Source organism: Phoxinus phoxinus (assembly GCF_949152265.1).
Source record: "Phoxinus phoxinus genome assembly, chromosome: 23".
NCBI lineage: Eukaryota > Metazoa > Chordata > Actinopteri > Cypriniformes > Leuciscidae > Phoxinus > Phoxinus phoxinus.
In genome coordinates, this window is record NC_136898.1 from 19,322,709 (window position 1) to 19,345,142 (window position 22,434).

A 22,434-nucleotide genomic window follows, 5' to 3' on the forward strand; every position below is an offset into this window, starting at 1 on the left:
TTAAAAGATTTAATTTAAATAAATCCTGCATAACGGAGACGTCATATATGACGTATCAATGTATGAAATGCTCTTAAACTGCATCACTATAAGTACAACTCTGAACTATTCGTATAATAAAAGTTTGTTTATAATTGACTGAAACAAATGTAAATTTACAGGAGTCCTGATGAAAAACATGGCAAATAAAACTGTATTCCCATGTACAGCTTGGTTTGTCGATTCCTAAAACAAACTCATATAAAAAAAACATTTCATTTGAAATATGAATAAAGCATTATCTTATAATTAATTGTTTATAAAGTTTTATAATTATAATGATACAACTTATAATATAATTAAAAAAACCCAAATGCTACTTTGGAAAACGCCAAATGCTGTAAATTATGCTTTAATATCACATTGGAAATTATAACTGTTATTTGGCATTGTTCATTGCACAGCATAGCATTACCTACACCATGATTTACCTGCAAAGTGTAAAGACCTAGCTATTTGCAAGCAAAAGTACCGGTACAATTTAGTGTAGCATACAAAACTGTACATTGAAAAATAGTTATGGCACTTTGAAAAGCGATATGACAGCAAATGCTTATGAGGGGTGCAATACCAAATACAAGTCATATCTCTTAAGATAAATATAACAACAGGACTTTGTTGACACTCTTTGAATGACAGTACATGACAGAACCACAGCTGATCATCCCGCACCAGAAACATCTGATATCAACTGGTGCAAATGGGGCTGTCAGGTTAGCCTGCTGATCCGACTGTGACCACGTTTTGCAAGAAAGCATGTTTTTTTTCTTTTACAACTGCTGAATCACTGTCTGGTGCCCAAAGTTCAGTATGTCATGATGATAAGCTACAGTGTCCTGTTCAAAGAGTTGTAGGTTACAGTCAGAGTAACCCATCTTGCTCAAAAGCAGAAGGTAACAGAGAGAAGTCAAAGGGGGCAAATTTGACTCCTGTTCCACTGTAGAATTTGTTCTGAAATTCCACCCTGCAAAACAAAAAAAGTAAAAAATAAAATGATAATGTCATATTTTCAAATATTTAGTTTGACTTTTAAACACAAAAAAAATATTTAATTTTAAAATATTTACAATAGTTATGGATTGAAAACAATATGTAAAACCCTAAAATATTTTTTAACCCCACAAACCATTTCTGATAATTAAACCTGCCCATATCTGAGGCCGTGCGCTCACCAGTGAAGACGCAGAGCATGGAGGAAAGCGGACAGACCCTCCATGATCAGGAGAATGGAGACCGTGAGCAGAGCGAAGACACTGAACACAGGCACAAGGAAAAGCACGCCCAGTCTGGAGCTCATCCTCAGGCCCAGACGCATCACCATCGCCCACAGTACCTCTGACAGCTCTAATATATAGACAAACGCAATATATGCACAAACAGTCTAGAAATTATAATCATGTGCCCATGATGCAATGAAACATGCAGGTTTTGCATGTGTTTTCTGAATGAACAACCAGACACTCACGGGCGTGGGCGAGACTCAGGGCCCAGAGACGCAAGTAGGAGGCTGTGTTGGAAATGCAGCCCAAACAGTACTCTATGGTGTGAATTGCTTGATGCAGGAATACATCTCCGAAATCAAACTGCCAGTGAACAAACAAGCTGTTAGCGACAATTATACAATGAATAAGCAAAATCATTGGGTCTGATTCAGAGTGTGTGTATGCACACATTTTTGTGCATGAAATCTGTGTGAACATTTTCACAAACAAGTTTCATATGAAAATGTATTCTAAATTTACAAAAAAAAAGTTAACGCTAATCCGAAATCACACATAGATACACAAAATCACACTCTGGGTGGCCTTAAATTGGTGCCAAGATCATTTTTTAAATAAATGTATATACAGTACCGGTCAAAAGTTTGGAAACATTAAGGTTTTTTTATTTTTTTGTAAGTACCGGTAATCTCTTTATCTCACCAAGGCTGCATTTATTTGATAAAAAATACAGTAAAAACAGTAATACTTTGAAATATGATTACAATTAAAATGAATTGGTTTCTGTTCTAATACATTTCAAAATGTAATTTATTCCTGTGATCAAAGCTGAATTTTCAGCATCATTAGTCCAGTCTTCAGTGTCACATGATCTTTCAGAAATCATTCTAAAATAATTTCTTATTATATACACAACTGCGTCTAACATTAATAATAAGAAGAAATGTTTCTTGAGCATCAAATCAGCATATTAGAATGATTTCTGAAGAGACTGGAGTAATGATGCTGAACAGAAACCAGTTAAATTGTGAGAATATTTCAAAGTTGTACTGTTTTTACTGTATTTTTGATCAAATAAATGCAGCCTTGGTGAGATTAAGAGACTGTATACTTTAAAAAACATAAAAAAACATCAATGATTCCAAACTTTTGACAGGTACTGTGTATTGTATACACTGTATATAAATATATATATATATATATATATATATATAAAAGCTTGAGTTGCGACGTTCCGCTGCATAAAAACACAATTATATGTAGCTAAAGCTGAGTTTGTATTAACAGTGTTTGAACTGGTTTTGAGGATGCCACACTTTTTATAACTCGATTTTTTTGCGTCATGTATTCTAAGAGTGACAAAAGCTTGTGCGGAAAGCCCTTATATGGAGATGGTTTGGGACTGTTTTATGCAAACGACTAACCTCAGCCACGTAGTCACTCAATGTTGTGAATTAAGTGACATTTTTTTGTAAGAAGCTCTACTGTGTGTACAAATACAAAATAATCCACGCAATTATTAGTCGATGAGACCCACTGCGTTTTAATTGTGATTTTATGTGAGATAGGTCAACTTTAACCTCCTGAGGCTTTCCTGAGTCACTTAGTCCATCCTCTTCATCATGGACTACAGATGGTGACAGATCTTCTTCACTCACACGCCGAACTCTCTCGTAGCCCTACACACAAAGTGATAGCCTCTTTAATCAGATCATCATTCATCAGTATATCAGGATACATATTCTATTACACACATAAGAACATACATCTGAAGACCACATTTGGGTCAAATCTTACAAAAAAATGTGGGTGACAAAATTTGAATAAAGAAAATAAAGCCTATTTCAGGATTAAGTTGAATTTTTCATTGTGACTTTCTATATTCACAATATACTAAAGTTGTGAGATTAATTAGGTTTTTTAGAGCGATCCACAGCCCTAATAATTTATGAATGTACCATGTGATATCTTGACATCAGATACGAACACATACATACACAAGAACACAGACAAACCCTGTGGACCCCCAGTCTCTTCCCGCCATGATGCAGCCAGTTGAGGTAAAGAGGTTTCCCGAGCAGCAACACTGGCACAGACAGCAGAGCAACCACGACTAGAAACACCTGCAGCCCCATCTGTTACAAGAGGATTAACACAAATGCAGATATCAAGCAGACTGACTAGTCCTCCCACACATGTGCACAGACACAAACACACACACACACACACACCTGCCCGGGGTAAAGCGGTGTAGAGGCATTCCCCTGCATTAGGAACATGTCGATAAAGTGGATGAGAATGCTTGGAGCCAGCCGCGAGTCTTGCACTGAGAATGCCAGCCATTTGTAAAAGATCATGAAGACCAAGTACCCAAAGAGACAAAGTAGAAAGAGCAGCTCAGGAAGAAAGACAAGATAGATCTTAAACTTCTGTCGGAAGTGCCTGTGAATACACAGAGAGGAAAAGAGCAAAGACAGAATTTATAGAGTATAAGAGCATAGAGAGCTTAATGCAGAAAGAATTTGATTAACAACTGATCTGTATGTGCTTCTCAGCATTTTTTATATGATGTCACACATAACCTTTTGATTAGGTCCTTTTCCGAAAATATGTAAGCAAGTATATTTTCATGTATAAATTTAAATTGTGGAAGAAAAATATAAATATGAAATCATAAAATTGTTTGCAACATGAAATACTTGGCAAAATTAATAAATTTTCATGCTGTACTGACACCAAAAAAAGCAAATAATTTAAAAACAATTACCTGAAAAATTTTTGCCGGCAAAAGGTTCATTGTCTATTGCCAATAGTGTAGCAATGTATAAAGTACAGATCACACAGAAGTCACTTTCAAAACTAGCAGATTAAATCTGCATGAAGTACGCGCACACTTTTTGAAGTGAAGTACACTTTTTAGTCAAGTACTCGCACACTTTTTAGTCAAGTACTCACACACTTTTTAGTCAAGTACTCGCACACTTTTTAGTCTTTAGTCAAGTACTCGCACACTTTTTAGTCTTTAGTCAAGTACTCGCACACTTTTTAGTTTTTAGTCAAGTACTCGCACACTTTTTAGTTTTTAGTCAAGTACTCGCACACTTTATAGTTTTTAGTCAAGTACTCGCACACTTTTTAGTTTTTAGTCAAGTACTCGCACACTTTTTAGTTTTTAGTCAAGTACTCGCACACTTTTTAGTTTTTAGTCAAGTACTCGCACACTTTTTAGTTTTTAGTCAAGTACTCGCACACTTTTTAGTTTTTAGTCAAGTACTCGCACACTTTTTAGTTTTTAGTCAAGTACTCGCACACTTTTTAGTTTTTAGTCAAGTACTCGCACACTTTTTAGTTTTTAGTCAAGTACTCGCACACTTTTTAGTCTTTAGTCAAGTACTCGCACACTTTTTAGTCAAGTACTCGCACACTTTTTAGTCAAGTACTCGCACACTTTTTAGTCAAGTACTCGCACACTTTTTAGTCAAGTACTCGCACACTTTTTAGTCAAGTACTCGCACACTTTTTAGTCAAGTACTCGCACACTTTTTAGTCAAGTACTCGCACACTTTTTAGTCAAGTACTCGCACACTTTTTAGTCAAGTACTCGCACACTTTTTAGTCAAGTACTCGCACACTTTTTAGTCAAGTATTCGCACACTTTTTAGTCAAGTACTCGCACACTTTTTTTAGTCAAGTACTCGCACACTTTTTAGTCAAGTACTCGCACACTTTTTAGTCAAGTACTCGCACACTTTTTAGTCAAGTACTCGCACACTTTTTAGTCAAGTACTCGCACACTTTTTAGTCAAGTACTCGCACACTTTTTAGTCAAGTACTCGCACACTTTTTAGTCAAGTACTCGCACACTTTTTAGTCAAGTACTCGCACACTTTTTAGTCAAGTACTCGCACACTTTTTAGTCAAGTACTCGCACACTTTTTAGTCAAGTACTCGCACACTTATTAAAGTCAAGTACTCGCACACTTATTAAAGTCAGGTACTTGCACACTTTTTGAAATGAAGTACTCGCACACTTATTAAAGTGAAATACTTGCAGTGAAGTACTTAACAAACAATAAGAGTATCTTTATGATAATAAAACACTGCCTTGGAGTCCCCAGACCCCAGTTTGTAAACCCCTGCGCTAAATGACTTATTTGTATAATAATTAGTAACAGAACCTTTACCATTACAAACACATTTATAAAATAAATTGTTCACTCACAAGTGGTTAAAGACACTGAGCACCACCCCAAAGCTCATGTGGATGACTCCAATGATCACAGACATCTTCATCTTATAAGAGTTGAGAAAGGACAGGCGATTCACGGCCATGTTCCAAATCTACAGGTCAATAGAACATGATAAATCAGAGCTCTACAAACAATATTAGCGAATTACTCGGAGCTGTAATGTACTATTTCAGGATGTGGCTGCCACCCACAGAAGAGTGCTTCATAAATAAGAGTGTGTGTACTCACTGGATCAATGCCCAGTGGATATGGCCCGGAGAAAACACCGGAAACGTTGGGATTCAAGGCGAGTAAAGTATTCATTTGTAGAGTTTCATTTCTATTCCAGAGGAAAAAGAGGAAAACAATAGCATTCAATGTTATGTATGATTATTTTGGAACCTTAAATAAAATAGAAATGCAAATTTAGCTGCAAGCAGCAATGACAGGGCTATGGTGCCACTGCACATGGAGGCTCTAGGAAACCTATGCACATGCATTTAAGCAAGTAAATAATATAAGAGGATTATTCCAAAGTCTGTTGTAATTGCCACACTTCCTGTTGACTTTCAGTGCTTGGATCCTAAAAAGTCAGCAGAATTACATTAAAGTCATGCTTTGCAAACAAACAAACAAAACGGTTTCTTATAAGATTTGTGTATTTTGTGTCTTACGACCACTCCTGTTCTGTGAACATGGCCTTGACGCTCCAGGCTGAGCCAAAGATGTTGAGGGATTTGGAGAAACAGTCATTATAAATGAGTCCAGTGTATAAGGAGAATAATCCCATCATCAGTATGATGTACCGCCCATCAAAAAAAGTCGTCCAAATCTGAATAAAGACAACATGTATTCAAAAACACATTTGTACTGTAATCACAACAGCTCAATGCATGTTGAGCTACACCAGGGCTAATTGCAATTACCGGTAGTTTAATTCAATTTAGTTACAACTCTGACCTCATTTCCTGGTCGTCTCCGTGTGTGGTCCTTCTCAGTCAACACCATCCACAAAGCACAGAGTGTCATGACTGCACCATGACCAACATCTCCGAACATCACCGCAAACAGAAAAGGAAAGGTGATAATGGTATAAGGAGCTGTGAAAAAAAGAGAAGAAATAAACTGAACTATAACACTAGACCTTTAACACCCATGGAACCTTTCCATTACAGAGAGGGTTCTTTATAATGGAAAAAGTTATTTCAGATTATTAAAATATTCTTCACACAAAGAAATAAGTGGGTATTTTAAAAACTGCTCATTGAAAGGTTTTTTGGGAAACTACATCACTGCGAAAACCCCCTTTTGGAACATTTATTTTTAAGAGTGTATGAAAAAGTTCGGTCTGTCGCGGACACAAAGACAATACACACTAGTTTTGTTTTTGTTTTTTTAAAATAAAATAAAATTAACACTTTTATTCAGCAAGGATGCATTAAAGGGGACCTATTACTGTATGTCCCTTTTCACAAGATTTAAAAGTCTGATGTCTCCGGAATTTGTCTGTGAACTTTCAGCTCAAAATACCCACAGATCATTTATTATAGTTTGTCAAATTTGCCCCTATGTGGGTGTGAGCAAAAACACGCCATTTTTGTGTGTGTCCCTTAAAATGCAAATGAGCGGCTGCTCCAAGCCCCCTTTCTAGAAGAGGACGGAGCATTTACAGCTCGTGCTTCGGATACTCCACAACAAAAACTGGAGAATGTCACGCAGCCAAAATGTCAGAAACTCATCGATTAGCATGTACCATCATGTTAATCTAAAACTCGTTCAGAAAGAACTTTTGTGCAAATCCAATGTTGAACTGACCCTCATAGGTGAAGCAGTCTGGGGTAAAATGATTTGCGCAAATATATAACACTTTAACAACTTTCTTCGGCACATTTCTTTCATAAATGAAATTCAACTAGGGTGTCCTCAGTGGCTCAGATGCTGGAAGTCTATGGAGACTCTTATGTTTGTTGGTACATCCAATAACAGAACATTAGTAATGAGTTTTGTTTTGGCGCAGACATAGTAAATCTGCTGCTGGACTGCTGTGGATCTATGCTAAAAGGACAGATCGTCACCATTCAGGGACGTAAGAGTGGGGGAAATCTGGAACCGCTCGTTTGGAGAGACTGTTTATGATTTATGGGATTATAAAAAAGGAGTGGGTGGATTTTTACCATTATAAGCTGGTTGTTTACACACACTGCGCAGACACACTAAATTGAATTTTAAAGTCCCCTTTAAATTGATTAAATAGACAGTAAAGACATTTATAATGTTACAAAAGATCTCTATCTCAAATAAATGTTCTTTTGAACTTTCTATTAATCAAATAGGCCTAATCCAGAAAAAAATAATCACAGTTTCCACAAAAATATTGCACAGCACAACTGTTTTCAACATTGATAATATTCAGAAATGTTTCTTGAGCATCAAATCAGCATATTATAATGATTTCTGAAGGATCATGTGACACTGAAGACTGGAGTAATGATGCTGAAAATTCAGCTTTGATCAAAGGAATAAATTACCGGTACATTTTAAAATATTACCGTATACAATATAACTGGTAGTACGGCTAATGACAGGCAATATGGACCCTTTTTATGGATCCTGACAGCCACTAGTCACAACATGCTTTCATGAACATTCTTAAAAAAATATCTTCAACATGAGGGTAAGTAAATACATTTTTATTTTATGGTGACGTATTTCTTTAATTCCTGGTGTAAGCCTTCTCAATCAAGCTGATGAATAACAGTTGGTGGGCTGCACTCACCCGGGCTTGCCTCCATGTAGTCGCCCACTCCATAAGCTTCCACTATACTCTGGAAGCCCGAGGTAAACTTGTTGCTCCTCAAAAGTGTCGGCGGAGTGTCGCTGCTTGGGATACGGTTCACGAAAGATGGCACAGTGGCATCACCTTTTCTCTATTAAGAAAGTCAAAAGAGGCTGCCGTTATGCCACTTATCAGTAGAATTGTCTAGAAGCCACATTAACACTTCTCGCACGTCAAAAGGTTGGATAAAATCAGACTACCGTCACATGAGAGCGATTGTACTCACTGAGCCCTCCTCCAGCGCCCGCCTCAGGTTCGCCAGGTCACTGACCGGACACCACACTTCAGCGATGAGACACTTGTTGGTGACGTCAAAGCTGCAGAGGTTGAGGATGTGATAGATTGCTTTCATCTTCTTCACTTGCAGCACCCATGAGTGCGCTGACTCGGACGCCTTATGCAAGACCTGCTTCAAGTAATCCTCGGTGCGGTGCAAAACCTAATGAGCAAAGATCGCTTCATTAATGTTTCATTTATGAAAGCCCAGGTTGATATAATTACGCTAATCCTCTGGTGGAAGAGATAACGTCAGCATTATTTTGCAGAGGACAAAACCAATAACAGCATTCAATAATCAACCCTCCCCCCAAGGAGACGCTGAAGGCACTCGGTAATGCAGAAGACGTACGTTTTGTAAGTCTTGGATGCGTGTCCTCAAGCTGTCCATCACATCGGCTCTCTCCTCGTCCGTTTCAGGGTGGGGGTAGAGATGGCAGTGGTAACTGGTGTACACAAGCAAAATCATATAGCCGAATCTAACAGGACCGAGGCAGGCTTAAGAGCAGAACATGCTCTCTTATACCATCTGCAAAAATACTTTAATTTTTTCACTAATGGTCAGACACATACTTCAAATGGATGTCTTTAACTATTGTGTAGTGTCTCACTGTTTTCAGGGTTTCGCACCACAAGCGCCACGTTTAAAGATGGTAGGTCAAGTTAAAAAGAGTTTAATTTTTAGGTCAGAGACAAATTGGGTCAGTGTTCATGACGCAGAAACGATCTTGGACAAATCTTTGAAAAATCTAACAAGTTCTTAGAAATGTACTACTTGTATTCATGATGGTTTTGTGTTTTTTCCCCATGAAAAAATAACCCTAAAAATGTCAAATAAAAAGTACATATTTCCTTACATATATATATATATTTACAGGAATGTAGAGCTGCACGATTAATCGTTAAAAGATCGCAATCTCAATTCAAACAATTATGCAATCTTATTCCTAAAAGACAACAATTCGGCTCTGTCTATTCTATTCTTCAAAAACACAGATTCATCCAGTAACGAAACAAGTGAAATCTTTATGGGCGAGTCATTGAATCATTCATTCAAACTGAATTTTCCCCAATTTATCCAGAATATTTCAAGGTAAAACTTTTTCCTTATTTTTCTTCCTTTTTTTTTTTTTTTTTTTTTTTTTTTTTACAAATACCATGATTGATTTATTTATTCCTAATAATTACAATTAAAAATTTTTGGGCGTGATAGGCTATTTTATAACCTGAACTAATCTTGCCTTGTCATAAAAATGATCTTATATTTTAAGCGACTTATTGACTTATTTTTTTCTGCATGTTAGTCGCACCACATGACGATGATTTGGCAGACAAAAAAAATGTCAAATATAAATAAACAAAGCACATTTGGTAAAATATTTTTTTACAAAGAAATAATCATAAAAGATGATGCCAAACTACTTAAGGTTTTCTTTAAGAATTTCATCCTTTTAATGAGGTATTATCATTTCAGCATGGTTGTATCACCCTGAAATGTGAGGCTTTATGCCACAAAAAAAAATATCGAAATGGGTTTTAATTCAGAAATTAAAACATGCTCACCACAGAAAATATGTATTCAAGTCACAGTATGTATGAGTTTAATTTTTAGTATAATTTAGAAGAAAAAGAGTTCAGAAGACAATGCTTTATTTATAATGCATTTTTTTGTTGTTGAAATAATTACTTGATTAACTTTAATTTATTTGAAGTAATTTGTTTAATTGACAGCCCTAACATTAATAATAAATTAAATATAAAGGTGAATAAAAAAACTACCTAAAAAGTCACATTTAAACTTACATACTGTCTGGCGTATGTGTCCAAAGACCAGCAACTAACAGATAGTGCAGATGATATGCAAGAACGTGAGTGAATGACCCCTAAAAAGGTGAACTAAGAAGAATGAAGTCTCCATCTAGGCCTTTACTTACCAGTCGCAAATTTTTTGAACCTTCTGCCCAATCTGGTCGCCCCAAAAGGAGATGAGGAACACTACATTCTTATTGATCTCCCCCTGCAACACGTAAACACAAGACAGAGCCTCCGTAAACAAACTGGTTTATCACTCTGAATACATTAGCACGCTTCGGCTGTGGCAGACGGGTATGATCTAAAACTGTGGAACAAACACAGAGGCATGTTTGCACCATGCAGCATATTCTGTTAAACCAAATCATTTGGATATAACTACAGCCATTCAGAAGCACTTTGTTGGTGGACCGCAGCGTTCTTAGTTTGCATACCGTGTCAAGATCGACCAGGCTCTCGTCCACCTCTGCGTAGCTGAGGATGGTGTAACCTTTACAGACCCGCCAGAGCATGCGCTCAAACGCCTCCACCTTCACCCGCTGAATCAGTCCTGAGATAAACCTGCAGCACACACACACACATGTAAAACACAGGCAGCTGTGTGGATCTAAACTGAGACACAATGATCTGTGAAAGATTTAAGAGTGTGTACTATGACGAGTGAGACGCTTTTTGTGACTCACCCGAGTTTGGCGCCCAGTCTCTGCATACCGGTGGAGCCTGTCACTGATTCAGTGTCCAGAGACGGGAACTCTTCATACTGCGGGCCCAGGGCTTCGTGCTGAACACACACATGCACACATTCAATTCAAATCCGACAGCTTCTGATAATAATCATCTTCCTCAAATAAAATGTTTATTGTAATATTACTTCAGTTGTGAACAATATATATTAGTTAAACCAAGTAATCTGCCAAAATTTGGCCATTTTAAAATTATTAGTATTGCTTGATAAATGTGTCCACTTGACTTATGAACATTTTTTTCATAAGTCTTTATGAAATTGTGTTTTATCTCAAAATGTAACAACAGCCACGCAAATGGTTTTAAATGTTAATATTTATTTATACTAGTGCTGTCAAATCTATTAATCAAAGTTTGTAAAAAATAATAATATAATAACCACTAATAAAATATAAAAACAAAATCAACTTTTTTGTTCAACTCAAAAACTCATGCTTTTAAGTTGTACTATCATTATATCATATTTTATTTTATTTCTGTAAAATATTACAGAAAATATTGTGTAAAAACAAGTAATTTTAATTGCTTAATCAAATGCACCAAGTAATTTCTGTTGATCTCATTTGCTTTTAATAAACTGTATCATACATTAAAATAATGAAAGATGATGAAAAAATATTTTATTTTACAACTTATTTGCTATTAATTTGTATTGTATCACATTTGAGTGAATTCTGTCAAATATAAAAGAAAATATGGTGTAAAATAATATTACAAAATAATTTTTACATTTCTTTAAATTTTTGTTCAACTTATTAGCTTTTAAATTGTATTATATTCACATTATGTAAACTATAAAATAAAATATTTTGTAAAATAATATGAAAATAATAGAAAATACAATTATTTGTACATTTCAGCAGTTTTTTTTGTTCAACTTTAGTTTTTCAAATTTTAGAGAATTCTGCTAAATATAAAAATTGTGTAAAATAATGTTATTCAAATAATATATATATATATTTTTTAGCAGCTTTTTTGCTTTTAAATTGTATTATCAATTATATATATATATATTATATATTATATATATATTAAGCACCTCATTTGCTATATATATACACCTCATATATATATATATAGAACATCTGGCACGCTACTTTATAGATAATGAAACCATCGCTGGTCAACCATAGAACGTTTACATAAAGGAAAGCTAACATTTCCAAGGCAAATATCACACAGATAGGATTTGATCCAAGCTGATCTTCTCACAGAAAATTGGGCTTGTATTATGTTTTTCCGACATAAACATCACGTGACTCTCAGGCTGTCTCTGCTCACCGTATACTCACAACAACAGGACTTTAAGTCACTGAACATGTCGAATGGGCCACATTAGTGAGTGTTAAACGAGTGAACGGGACGCACCCTGGAGCGGCTGTGCATGAACGTGTGTGTGATCCTCAGCATGTGTGTGTACTCCGTCAGCTCCAGCAGGTTCCTCTGGAGCTTCTCTTTGTTCTTGGCCACCTCGCTGAGCTCCACCTCCAGCCGCTGCAGTTGCTCCTGACAACAGCCAATGACTTTCCATCAGTCATGTTAAAACACATCATACTTACACAATCAATACTTATAAAGGTCTCCGAAACAAGACACACCAATCAATAAAACTCGGCACATAATACTACCCAAAACAATACTTAGCGCACTAAACAGGCCATTATAAAAAGTCATGCGTGTATTACTATAAATAAACACTGATGAGTCTGCCATGTATAATCAATTCCCTCCATTCACCGGAAGCTTTCTCTCACCACATCGCACACAATCAATCACTCTTGGCAACTTGACACGGTCAATTACCAGCACTGGGTCTTGATGCTCTCATATACAATCAATTACTACAAACCACTGACCTCATGGTCATTTAACCAAAATTATACGCTCTATAATTCAACAAAACTGTCCTTCCTTTTTAGGGGTCTCTAACCTTAAATGCCTTAAACATTGTGTTATATGATGCAATATATATATGATTTTTCAAGCAGCATCACAATAGCGAAATTTACACTCACGTCAGATGCTGGAATTCATTCGGCGCGACCATCAAAGTGCATTATGGGTATTCTCTAACCGTTATTGCGGTTCATTATGGGATTGAATGAGTGCACTCAATGACGTCCACTATGGTTTTGGACACCATTTTAAATGGCTGTCCCCTATAGGGGACATTTCGGGGGCCATTTCAGACACAGCCCGCTTGTTTCATCACTGGATGAATCTGTGTTTGAACGAATCTCTTGAATGAATGATTCAATGACAAATACATTTTTTAACAGTCACTTGTCGCCACCTACTGGTGTAACGATGTAATCCATACAATCATTATTAGAAGCACCAAGTTACTTTCAAAAGGTGATTTTGCACTATTTTGAACTATAAACTTTTATCCCAGTTCAGATTTAAATGTTTCGGTGTGATTATTTTCAAAGGTTTAATAGAATTGTTGTCATTTAGGAATAAGATCGTTTGAATCTTTGAAACATGATGTTTGAATCGAGATCACAATCCTTTATCGGTCTACTGTCAGTCGTGTATTGATGTATGAAGCACTGCTCACACAGAAGTCACTTTCAAACCAAGCAGCTTTCTGTTGGTGAACGTGACGAAATCTGGCCGTTGCGAAATCTGCATGGGGAAACGGTACTAACTGAACTCAGACCCAAGATAATATCTATGAAATAGAAAAGGCCTGTTTGGGACATTCACCTTGTCTACTAAAACGGTCAATATCTGTATATCTCAGCACCTACCATGATCTCTAAGACATTTTTGGGTGCAGGAGCAACAGGAGGGACTTCAGCCTCTGGCACCGCAATATTAGCCTTCCTAATCTCTCTCAGCAGATACCCTATAGGCGACGGAAACAAAGAAATGGTGTTTTATACACACATCGCATACTGTTACAACAACAACAAGCACACCAAAACATTGAGCATTTTTATAGGATCACAATTCAGATCAAAAAAGCTAAATTCAGAACAAAGTCTGTTCTAATGTACAAAAATAGTCTGTTCTGTGTCTGTGTCTTGTGTTACTCCAGCAGAACTGCCGTGTAATTATACTATTTTTAATCTTCTTCATATTAACTTTATGGGTTTGAGCAACATACTGTTAAGTCTAAAATGGAAGGAAATGTATCGCAGAATAAAAGGAAAGTAACTGTAGACTATTTGTTAGCACTCTAACAGATATATTTTGAAGTTCAAATTGAGAGCTTGATCTAAAATGTACAGAGTGCTCAATAAAGATCCCTTACCCAGAATCCTCTCCATCTCCTCACATCTCTTGATCTCACTGACGAAGCGGCGCTGGAAGGAGCTGACGCTGGGGTTGAGCTGGAACAGGTCAGATTATGACTTATGCGTTTGACATTACAAAATATTACAATCTAGAGGCAACAAGACAAGGCTGTGAGCATTACATTAATCAAATGATATTTGGTCATTTAGAGATTGCAGCATTGGGTGATAATCAGGACCCATATGCGGATTAACAGGAGTTAAATTGACTGACAGCTCAATGGAGCTTTTCAAAAAGGACAAAAATCAACATAAAATCATCATGAATGTGGTTTATGCAACTCATGAACTATATTTCAAGTCTTCACACACTTTAGATTAAAATTCATACAACTGCATACGAGAATGGTATGTCTCAGAACTAGTGATATTTTAGTATTATTTATAATATTACATTATATAGGTTTCATTTTTAGATTTTAATTTGGATTATAGTTTAAGTTTAGTAAAAGCCTGTTCATCATATAAAGCGATCGTGTCTCTTCAGAAAATTTGGACTAAGCCTCTCAATTCGTAGTGATTAGTTTTACGATCTCTTTATGAACTTTTTGAAGCGTCAAAGTGGTAGTTGTGTAGCTGTCAATGGAGGGACAGAAATCTCTCATTTGTGTTCCGAAGATGAGCGAAAGCCAATGGACTTTATGCACAGCTGCACTACTTCCTGAACTTTAGCCAGCTCCTTTGTTTCCTGTCTGCCATTATTGGACAAACTGATTAATCCAGGTGTGTCTGATTATTGTTGTTGGTCAGGCACACCTGGATTAATCACTTTGTCCAATAATGGCAGACAGGAAACAAAGGAGCTGGCTAAAGTTCAGGAAGTAGTGCAGCTGTGCATAAAGTCCATTAACTTCAATTATTGTTATGTGCCTTTAATATTCCTAATTAGATTTGGTTTAACTATATTTCAGTTTTAGTTCAGGCAATTTTAGTACTTTAACTTATCTTATTTGAGTTTTAGTTTATATTAATATTTTATTTTAGCTTTATTTAAATTATTGAAAATTATTTTTAATAGTTTTAGTTAACAGCAACAACACGCTTAATTTTAAATGTAACAAATATATAAGCTGCACGCATAATTAAAGGAAAAAAAAATCTCACAATTATTTTATGCGGACTACCCTGACAAAACAGTAGGTCACACACATACATACATACATGACCAAAACACAGCCTACATGAAGTTGTTAATGAGTGTCAAACACCCTCGGGCTGAATAGAAAACAGAGGCTTTTATAACCAGACTTGCTCTGTTTTTTAGAAAGTAATTGATCCAGCTCATCAGCTGTAACCAGGACATTAAAGGGATAGTTCACCCAAAAATGAAAATCCTGTCATACTCAGCCTCGTAATGTTCCAAACCTGTATGAGTTTCTTTCTTTTGTTGAACACAAAATAAAATATTTTGAAGAATGTTGGTAACCAGACAGATAGTAGCCATTGACTTACATAGTATGAAAACAAAACAAAACAAAAAACTCAATGGCTACCTGTTCATTCAAAATGAATGGCTACATTCTTCAAAATATATTTTGTGTTCAGCAGACGAAATTCATACAGGTTTGGAACAACATGGTGAGGGTGAGTAAATGATTACATTTTTGGGTGAACTAACCATTTAACCTGGCTGACACACATCGGCCTCTGTCTGACCAGGCCAAAAGGTGCACAAACAGGCAGCAAACAAATAAGGCTAGCCAGGTAACGCTGATCATTTAAGGTCAGTTAACTCACTCAAATGAATCTGTCTGCTCTGGGGAGGAATGAAGGTTGTAGCTCAGAGTCTACCTAGAACCCAGAAGGTAGGCAGCTCACTAGGTTTTGACACACAGGCGCTGAGTCCAAACTTACATCTCGAAATTCGACCAGTCCCATTTCTCCCAGTTCGCTGATGCAGTCGTACGCCGAGCCGGACTGCAGGAACAGCTGCGCCAAGCACATCTCCTCACTGCGAAAGCCCGAGCCCATCTTCTCTCTCCTCTCTCGGCCACCTTGAGCACCCAATCCGCCTCTGGCCTTTGCGATTCACTTTGCGACCGTCAAGTGTTCAACTCAAATCGCATTCAATCCCGATAAATTTGACTAAATTGACTTAAGCACGCATTCTGAATAACTGAAGATTTTATGTCTGACCGAGCCGGGTTGGGATTAAATTGAACCTAAAATGATTAACCTATAAATACTATTTTTAGCAACCTAGTGAATATGCCTAGCATTCTCCTGAAAGTGTGCATATACTACAAATTAAACTGCAGATGTAAATAATATTCAAAAACTGTCTTACCTAGCTGGCTGGACAATAATAATCGATAGGCGTCTGTACCTTTAATTGTCGTCTTGCCATTGAAACGACAGAAATAGCGTGAGAGATTTAAGGCTACTGAAGGAGTGTCGACATACAAACAACTAAACACTATCTAGATTTAAAATGTACGAATGCAAGGAAGCCTTGATGTTGAAATAAATCGCATTATAAAAAGATCACTCCGGTAAAGCACAAACCCTGCCGGTGTTACAGATTGCGCCCATGGGTTGCCAGATACTTCGTTAACAAATCCCCCTTCTTCGATTTACGAACACATCTTAAACTTTGAAAACGAATTATTTGTCGTTTTGAAGAATAGAAACATAGCATAAATATATAGTACTATATTACTATATGATTTAGAAAACTGTTCTCTTACAAAAAACAGTCTTTAAAATGTACGGCCTTCAATAGCTGCCTAAGAATCCTGGTGTGATTTAACGGACTGAATTAAATTAATTAATATAAATTAAATACATATATTAAAATACCTGAATGTCAAACTTTATTTATGCTTATTTGATTGTACTTTTATTTATTGCATCCATAATGCGTCTAATAATTTCATTAAATATGTATTTTTAGTAGCCTATTTTAAATCACTCCATCCATGCTTTCATCAAGTGTAACTATATTTAATAAAATGATAATGACTTAATTATTAAATACCATTGTAGGCTATTGATTATTTTAAAACGTGAACAGTTATTCAATGTATTCTCCTAGTGATCCCATGGCTTGATTTTAGCTGTTTAAAGAGGCACTCAGTTATTTTTCGTTACTTTATTTTTTAATGATTATAAATAAATAAAAAGAGTTATAAAAAAATGTATGTGACATATCTATCAATAATATATCCTAAATTGTGTACTTTACATCTTCTAATATCTTGATTGTTTGGCAAGCGGGTTTGGATCTGGGTCTGCAATCTGGCAACCACATTATCATTTAATATATTCTGTGGCGTATTCTTGACCAAAGGCACGCCATCTGCCAGTCCTTTGTTTAAATGCCTAAAAATGAGAAGATTTATAGGGCAAAACAAACCCTTGTCTAAAGTTCTCAAGTAATAAACACCAACAGACAGTGCAATATGAGTTAAAGATGCTTTGAGATTGTAAAGGTCCTGTGACAGTAACGTCCTTCAGTACACTGTACTCCACCTCTTTGTAAATACTTGCACTATGTAGTACACCACACATTTACTTACTCTTTTATGTTCCACTAATTGTGCTGATATTTATCACAGGAAAATGTTGCAATATCTGATAAATGTAGAGTTTCGTTATACTGCATGCAACTTGTACTGACATTATCAGTTTGAAATATGGTGCAACCCTCATTACTTTCCATCATACAATAACTATATACATTTTTCTTTTCAAAAGAGCATAAAGTATCAGCATCTATTTAGGTCAAAATTGTTCATATTACAAACCAGGTAAAGAACCTCTCAAGTGTAGATTAATAGATTAATGTTATCATGGACATTAAAATTGATATTAGAATTTATACTCAGATTTTTAAACTATGGATCAGTGTAAATTTAGTTATTAATATATTAATATTTAGAATTGGCTTTTTATATTTTTTGTAGCTTAATTTTTTAGTAATTTCATTATGTGTTTTTGTCATTTTATTTTTTATATATATATTTTTACATAGATTGTTGCCTAGGCAACATTTCAGTTTTTCTGCTAATATTTAGATTTATTTGGGCTTTATTTCAATTAACATAGGTTTTTAAATGGTTAAAAAAAAACTTGAATTTATACCAATCCCGAGATGAACCATGATCAGTAAATATTTTGAAAAAATTCCTTTGTATTTGCTTCTATAAAAAAAACTAAAATAATGAAAATGAATAAGTTTAATATTGAAATTTCAAGATTTTTTTGTGAGACTTTAAACCATGATGAATTTAGTTTACCGATCTTGCATGATATTCTCACAATATCTGTTTGCAATATTACTTTTCAAGTAATGAATTACAGAAGAAAACATCCCTCCTCGCTCGGCCACCCTTACTTCAATAAAGCAACTATTACAGAACTGAATTAGATTGAGATAAAATTTATTTTTCATTGGTTGAAAAGGTGTCTTAAGCACACGCAAGCTCGAAAATGAAACTGATTGGAAGCAGTGAATCGACGTCATCTGAGGCTTTGTGCGAGTCTGTTGAGCTCCTGTGAGAGGCCAGTGACTGTGTCCAGGATCTTTTTCCTATCAGAGTCCACCAGACGGCTCCCACAGCGCTGGAAGAACTTATCCGGGTGCCAGAGGGCCTGCTGCCGACGGAGCACCTTCCGGAAAGTGGATAAATCGGACCGGTCAGCACCGTGCAACATAACGCCCACCATGTCCTCCAGCGACCCGCGAGGAGCGGGCCACGGGATGTCCTCATATCCCAGCAGGCCCTCAGGTGCCTTGCTGGAGGAGCTGCTGAACGTGGCGGCACAGCGCTCCTCATAGCGCCTCTTCCTCCCCAGCCGCGTCTCCTCCTCCTTGCGAGCGGCCCGCTGCAGGTACTCCTCGTGCTCACGCTCCAGACGGGCTTGCAGATCCTTACGGCTCTTCTCATCTTCCTCCGTCTCCTTACGCCCCTTTGACCTCTTGCTCTTGTGTCCTACGGAAGACGCTTCTCTCTGTTCTCTGGCCCGCTGCTTAGTAAAATACTCTCGCCTGATCCGATCCGCCCAGCCCCCGAAGTCTTCATCATCTTTCTCATCCCATACGAAATCACCTGGAAAAAACAGGGAGATATTCATACAATGTTTTATCAGCCCAATTCGTTCACTGACTGTCTGATGCATATTGCTCACTTTATGTACATGAGACTACTTACTGTAAGGCAGAGTTGCCAGGTTTGGGTAACAAAACTAGCCCAATTACCATATCCCGTAATCCCATAATCTCGAAATATGCCATTCCCACACCTAAAATACCTATTTTAGTCACTTTTATGCAAATGGAAAACCACTATTTCATAGTGATCTTAAAGACAGCTCAAAGGCTCCATACCAGTGGCCGTCCTTCACAAAACTTTAAAGTAAAAAATATCAAAGTGAAGAGGCATAATGAAGACAAAAAAAGTCTCACTAATTAATAGAATACAAATTTTAACAAGAAAATGTAAAGTAGTTTGGCATAATTGTTAAGAACCATTTCTTAGAAAAAAAACAACTTGCTAATTAATATTTTAAAATATGTCCACAATATGAAAGTCATATGGTGCACACAAACTGTCTAAAAATAGGAAATGATGTCATAGAGAAAACACATGTAGACCTTCATGACTGTGTGTCAAGATCAATAAGTTCAGATCAGATCATTTCAGCAGGCGGTGAAGTGTCAAGCTGTGCGACTCCACAGAAATATTTATGAATTAATAATAATAATAAATTATAATATTTTATAAACACTTTTCTAAATTCTTTTATCATATCCTAAATTGAATGTATTGTATCTAACGATTACGACGTGTACACTAACGATTAGCCTATACATGTATTGAAGGTATAAGGAGAATGTGTTATTATTTTATAGATTGATGGTAATACCAAATTACATTTTTCATCATTAAACTTAAACTTCTTTTCTTCTTCAAAAATAAATAAAATAAAAACCATTTTAAACCAACATGAATTGACTCATGTTTCAAAATAAATTGTATATTATTTGTAATTTTCTTTAAGTGAAACATCAGTGTATTATTTCATAAGTAACTGTGATATTAAGGATAACCAGCCACTTAAAAAAAATATAATTTATTAATAGTGCAGAATGTACAAGAACAAACAGCTTACCATCATACTGTCCATATGTCTCAAAAAACTCTTCCTGGCATTCGCCTAACAGCTTCTCTCTCCATTGTTGCTCTGGATCAACATTTGAGGATTCATTTTTGACATTCTCCTGTTTCAATAAAAGTAATATGGAACATATTATGAACTTACATGAAGATGCATAACTCAAAATGACAGCACAGTCTGTTCTAAATATAAGTAAACCGTTCGTTCATTAGTTTAGAGAGTCTGTATTTTCACAGAACCTGCTCGGGCTTCATCCACTGGAGCAGGTCCTGAGGAGTCACTCCGGCTTTATTGGGAATATCCATGGCTTCTGGACAGTTTTTTCGTAATGGCACCACCAGGTCATCATAAGCTGCGATTGATAATGTGAACAGCATTAAACACGGATAAGAAAATTTGTTTCTTGATCTGTAATATCAGTCGAGACTTAGCAGTCTCATACCTCTTTTGCCATGTTTGAGGGCTCTTTTTGCGGCCAGATGTAGCGGTGTTTCTCCATTCCGGTCGGTTTGCAGGGGATCTGCTCCATGTTTCAGCAGCAGTCTGAGAATTGCATCATCCCCGTGAGAACAGACAATGTGTAAAGGACCTCTGTGCTTCTTCCCCTGGGTGAAGTTTAGCTCCAGATCTTTGTGTTTACGAAGGAAAGACTTTAACTTCATCAAACTCCCCTCTTCCACATAGCGCAAAACTCTTCTCTGCTTTCTTTTCAACATCGGGACTACATGCAGATATTAAAATCTGGATACAATTATCTCTATGAACTGTGGATATATGTATACATGTAATAACACATTTGATAATGAGAACTCCTGTCTTATTACGGACATCAACAAACGTTACACGACACCACTGCAGTACGTCTGCGAAATCATTCCGGAGGAACCCAACAGTTCCAATAGTTCCGTGTTTGACACGCATGTTTGCATGGTGACCAGCAGATGTCACTGTTTCACAACACATCTCAGTATTTCACTGCTAAATGATCGGGATTGGGAATATAAACTAAAATTATTTTTTTCAGTACATTAGGATAGTTCATTCATAACTTGCTTGGATATCCTACGGAGCCATGTTAGATCCAAATGCAGGCTTTAATGAAGGATGATCCAGATAACACAATGAGTACACAGGCAGAGGGTCAGAGTCCAGGTAAGCAGTCCAATATAGCAGAAGTACAATACAGGGGCAAGGCAAACGGGTAAACTAGATACAGGCGAGGCGTCCAGGAAACAGGGAAACTCAGACTAGAACTGGATATAAGACTAAAACAGGAATACAAGGAATGTAGCTCAGATTTGCAGCGTGACAGTCTAACAACACTTAGCAAAGAGACAAAGGAAAACCAAGGCTTAAATCAGGCTACGTTTACACGTGGACGGCTATTTTCATAAACGGACATTTCACCCCTCTTCGTTTTCAAAAATAACCCTGTGCACACGAACCCGTGTATATGCCGTCAAGAGCATGCCAAACCTGTAGGTGGCAGTGTAACGAGAAGCTCAAGCCCATGTTAGCCAACCAGAATCTCGAAAATAGTCACATACTGTGACGTCGCTGCCTAAAACTCCATGTTTTTCAGTTTACATGCAAACGTGCAAACTGAGTTTTCCAAAATCTCCACTCTGGCCGGAGTTTTTAGAAAGAATCGTTTTCAGAGGAGAATTCTCCGTTTGCGTGTAAACGAGGGGCACAACCGAAGGGAAATGTCTCCGTTTTTCAAAATAACCATGTACGTGTAAACGGGGCCTCAGAGAAGCTAACAAGCATAATCAAAAACAGGTGAAAGACATAAAGCATAATCAGTCCAAATAAAACCATAAGAAGGAATGAAAAATAGAGAAGGAGTGCCCCCC

General features: G+C 36.6%; 2 protein-coding genes across 3 annotated transcripts; both read right to left on the reverse strand.

Moving 5' to 3' along the window:
* Window positions 1-113: 113 nt before the first annotated feature.
* On the reverse strand, window positions 114-17,028 carry atp6v0a2a (ATPase H+ transporting V0 subunit a2a). Of its 2 annotated transcripts, none has more exons than XM_079598709.1 (20): window positions 16,313-17,021; window positions 14,416-14,494; window positions 13,910-14,007; window positions 12,525-12,662; window positions 11,096-11,193; window positions 10,847-10,973; window positions 10,535-10,617; window positions 8,953-9,046; window positions 8,551-8,763; window positions 8,265-8,415; window positions 6,449-6,588; window positions 6,163-6,320; window positions 5,738-5,828; window positions 5,482-5,600; window positions 3,491-3,701; window positions 3,275-3,394; window positions 2,840-2,938; window positions 1,505-1,622; window positions 1,212-1,383; window positions 114-1,003 (listed from the first exon to the last, which is right to left on the reverse strand). In XM_079598709.1, the coding sequence occupies exons 1-20, from the start codon at window positions 16,427-16,429 to the stop codon at window positions 901-903; spliced, it is 2,529 nt and encodes an 842-aa protein (XP_079454835.1). In that variant the 5' UTR covers window positions 16,430-17,021; the 3' UTR covers window positions 114-900. The 2 variants fall into 2 exon arrangements, with proteins under 2 accessions (XP_079454835.1, XP_079454834.1); XM_079598708.1 differs by having other exon boundaries at window positions 115-1,003; window positions 3,257-3,394; window positions 16,313-17,028.
* A 1,780-nt stretch (window positions 17,029-18,808) lies between these two features.
* nfkbil1 (nuclear factor of kappa light polypeptide gene enhancer in B-cells inhibitor-like 1) lies at window positions 18,809-21,524 on the reverse strand. The gene is made up of 4 exons (XM_079600065.1): window positions 21,021-21,524; window positions 20,818-20,930; window positions 20,573-20,681; window positions 18,809-19,509 (listed from the first exon to the last, which is right to left on the reverse strand). Exons 1-4 carry the CDS (start codon window positions 21,292-21,294, stop codon window positions 18,920-18,922), a joined length of 1,086 nt encoding a protein of 361 aa, XP_079456191.1. The 5' UTR covers window positions 21,295-21,524; the 3' UTR covers window positions 18,809-18,919.
* Between the last annotated feature and the right edge of the window lie 910 nt (window positions 21,525-22,434).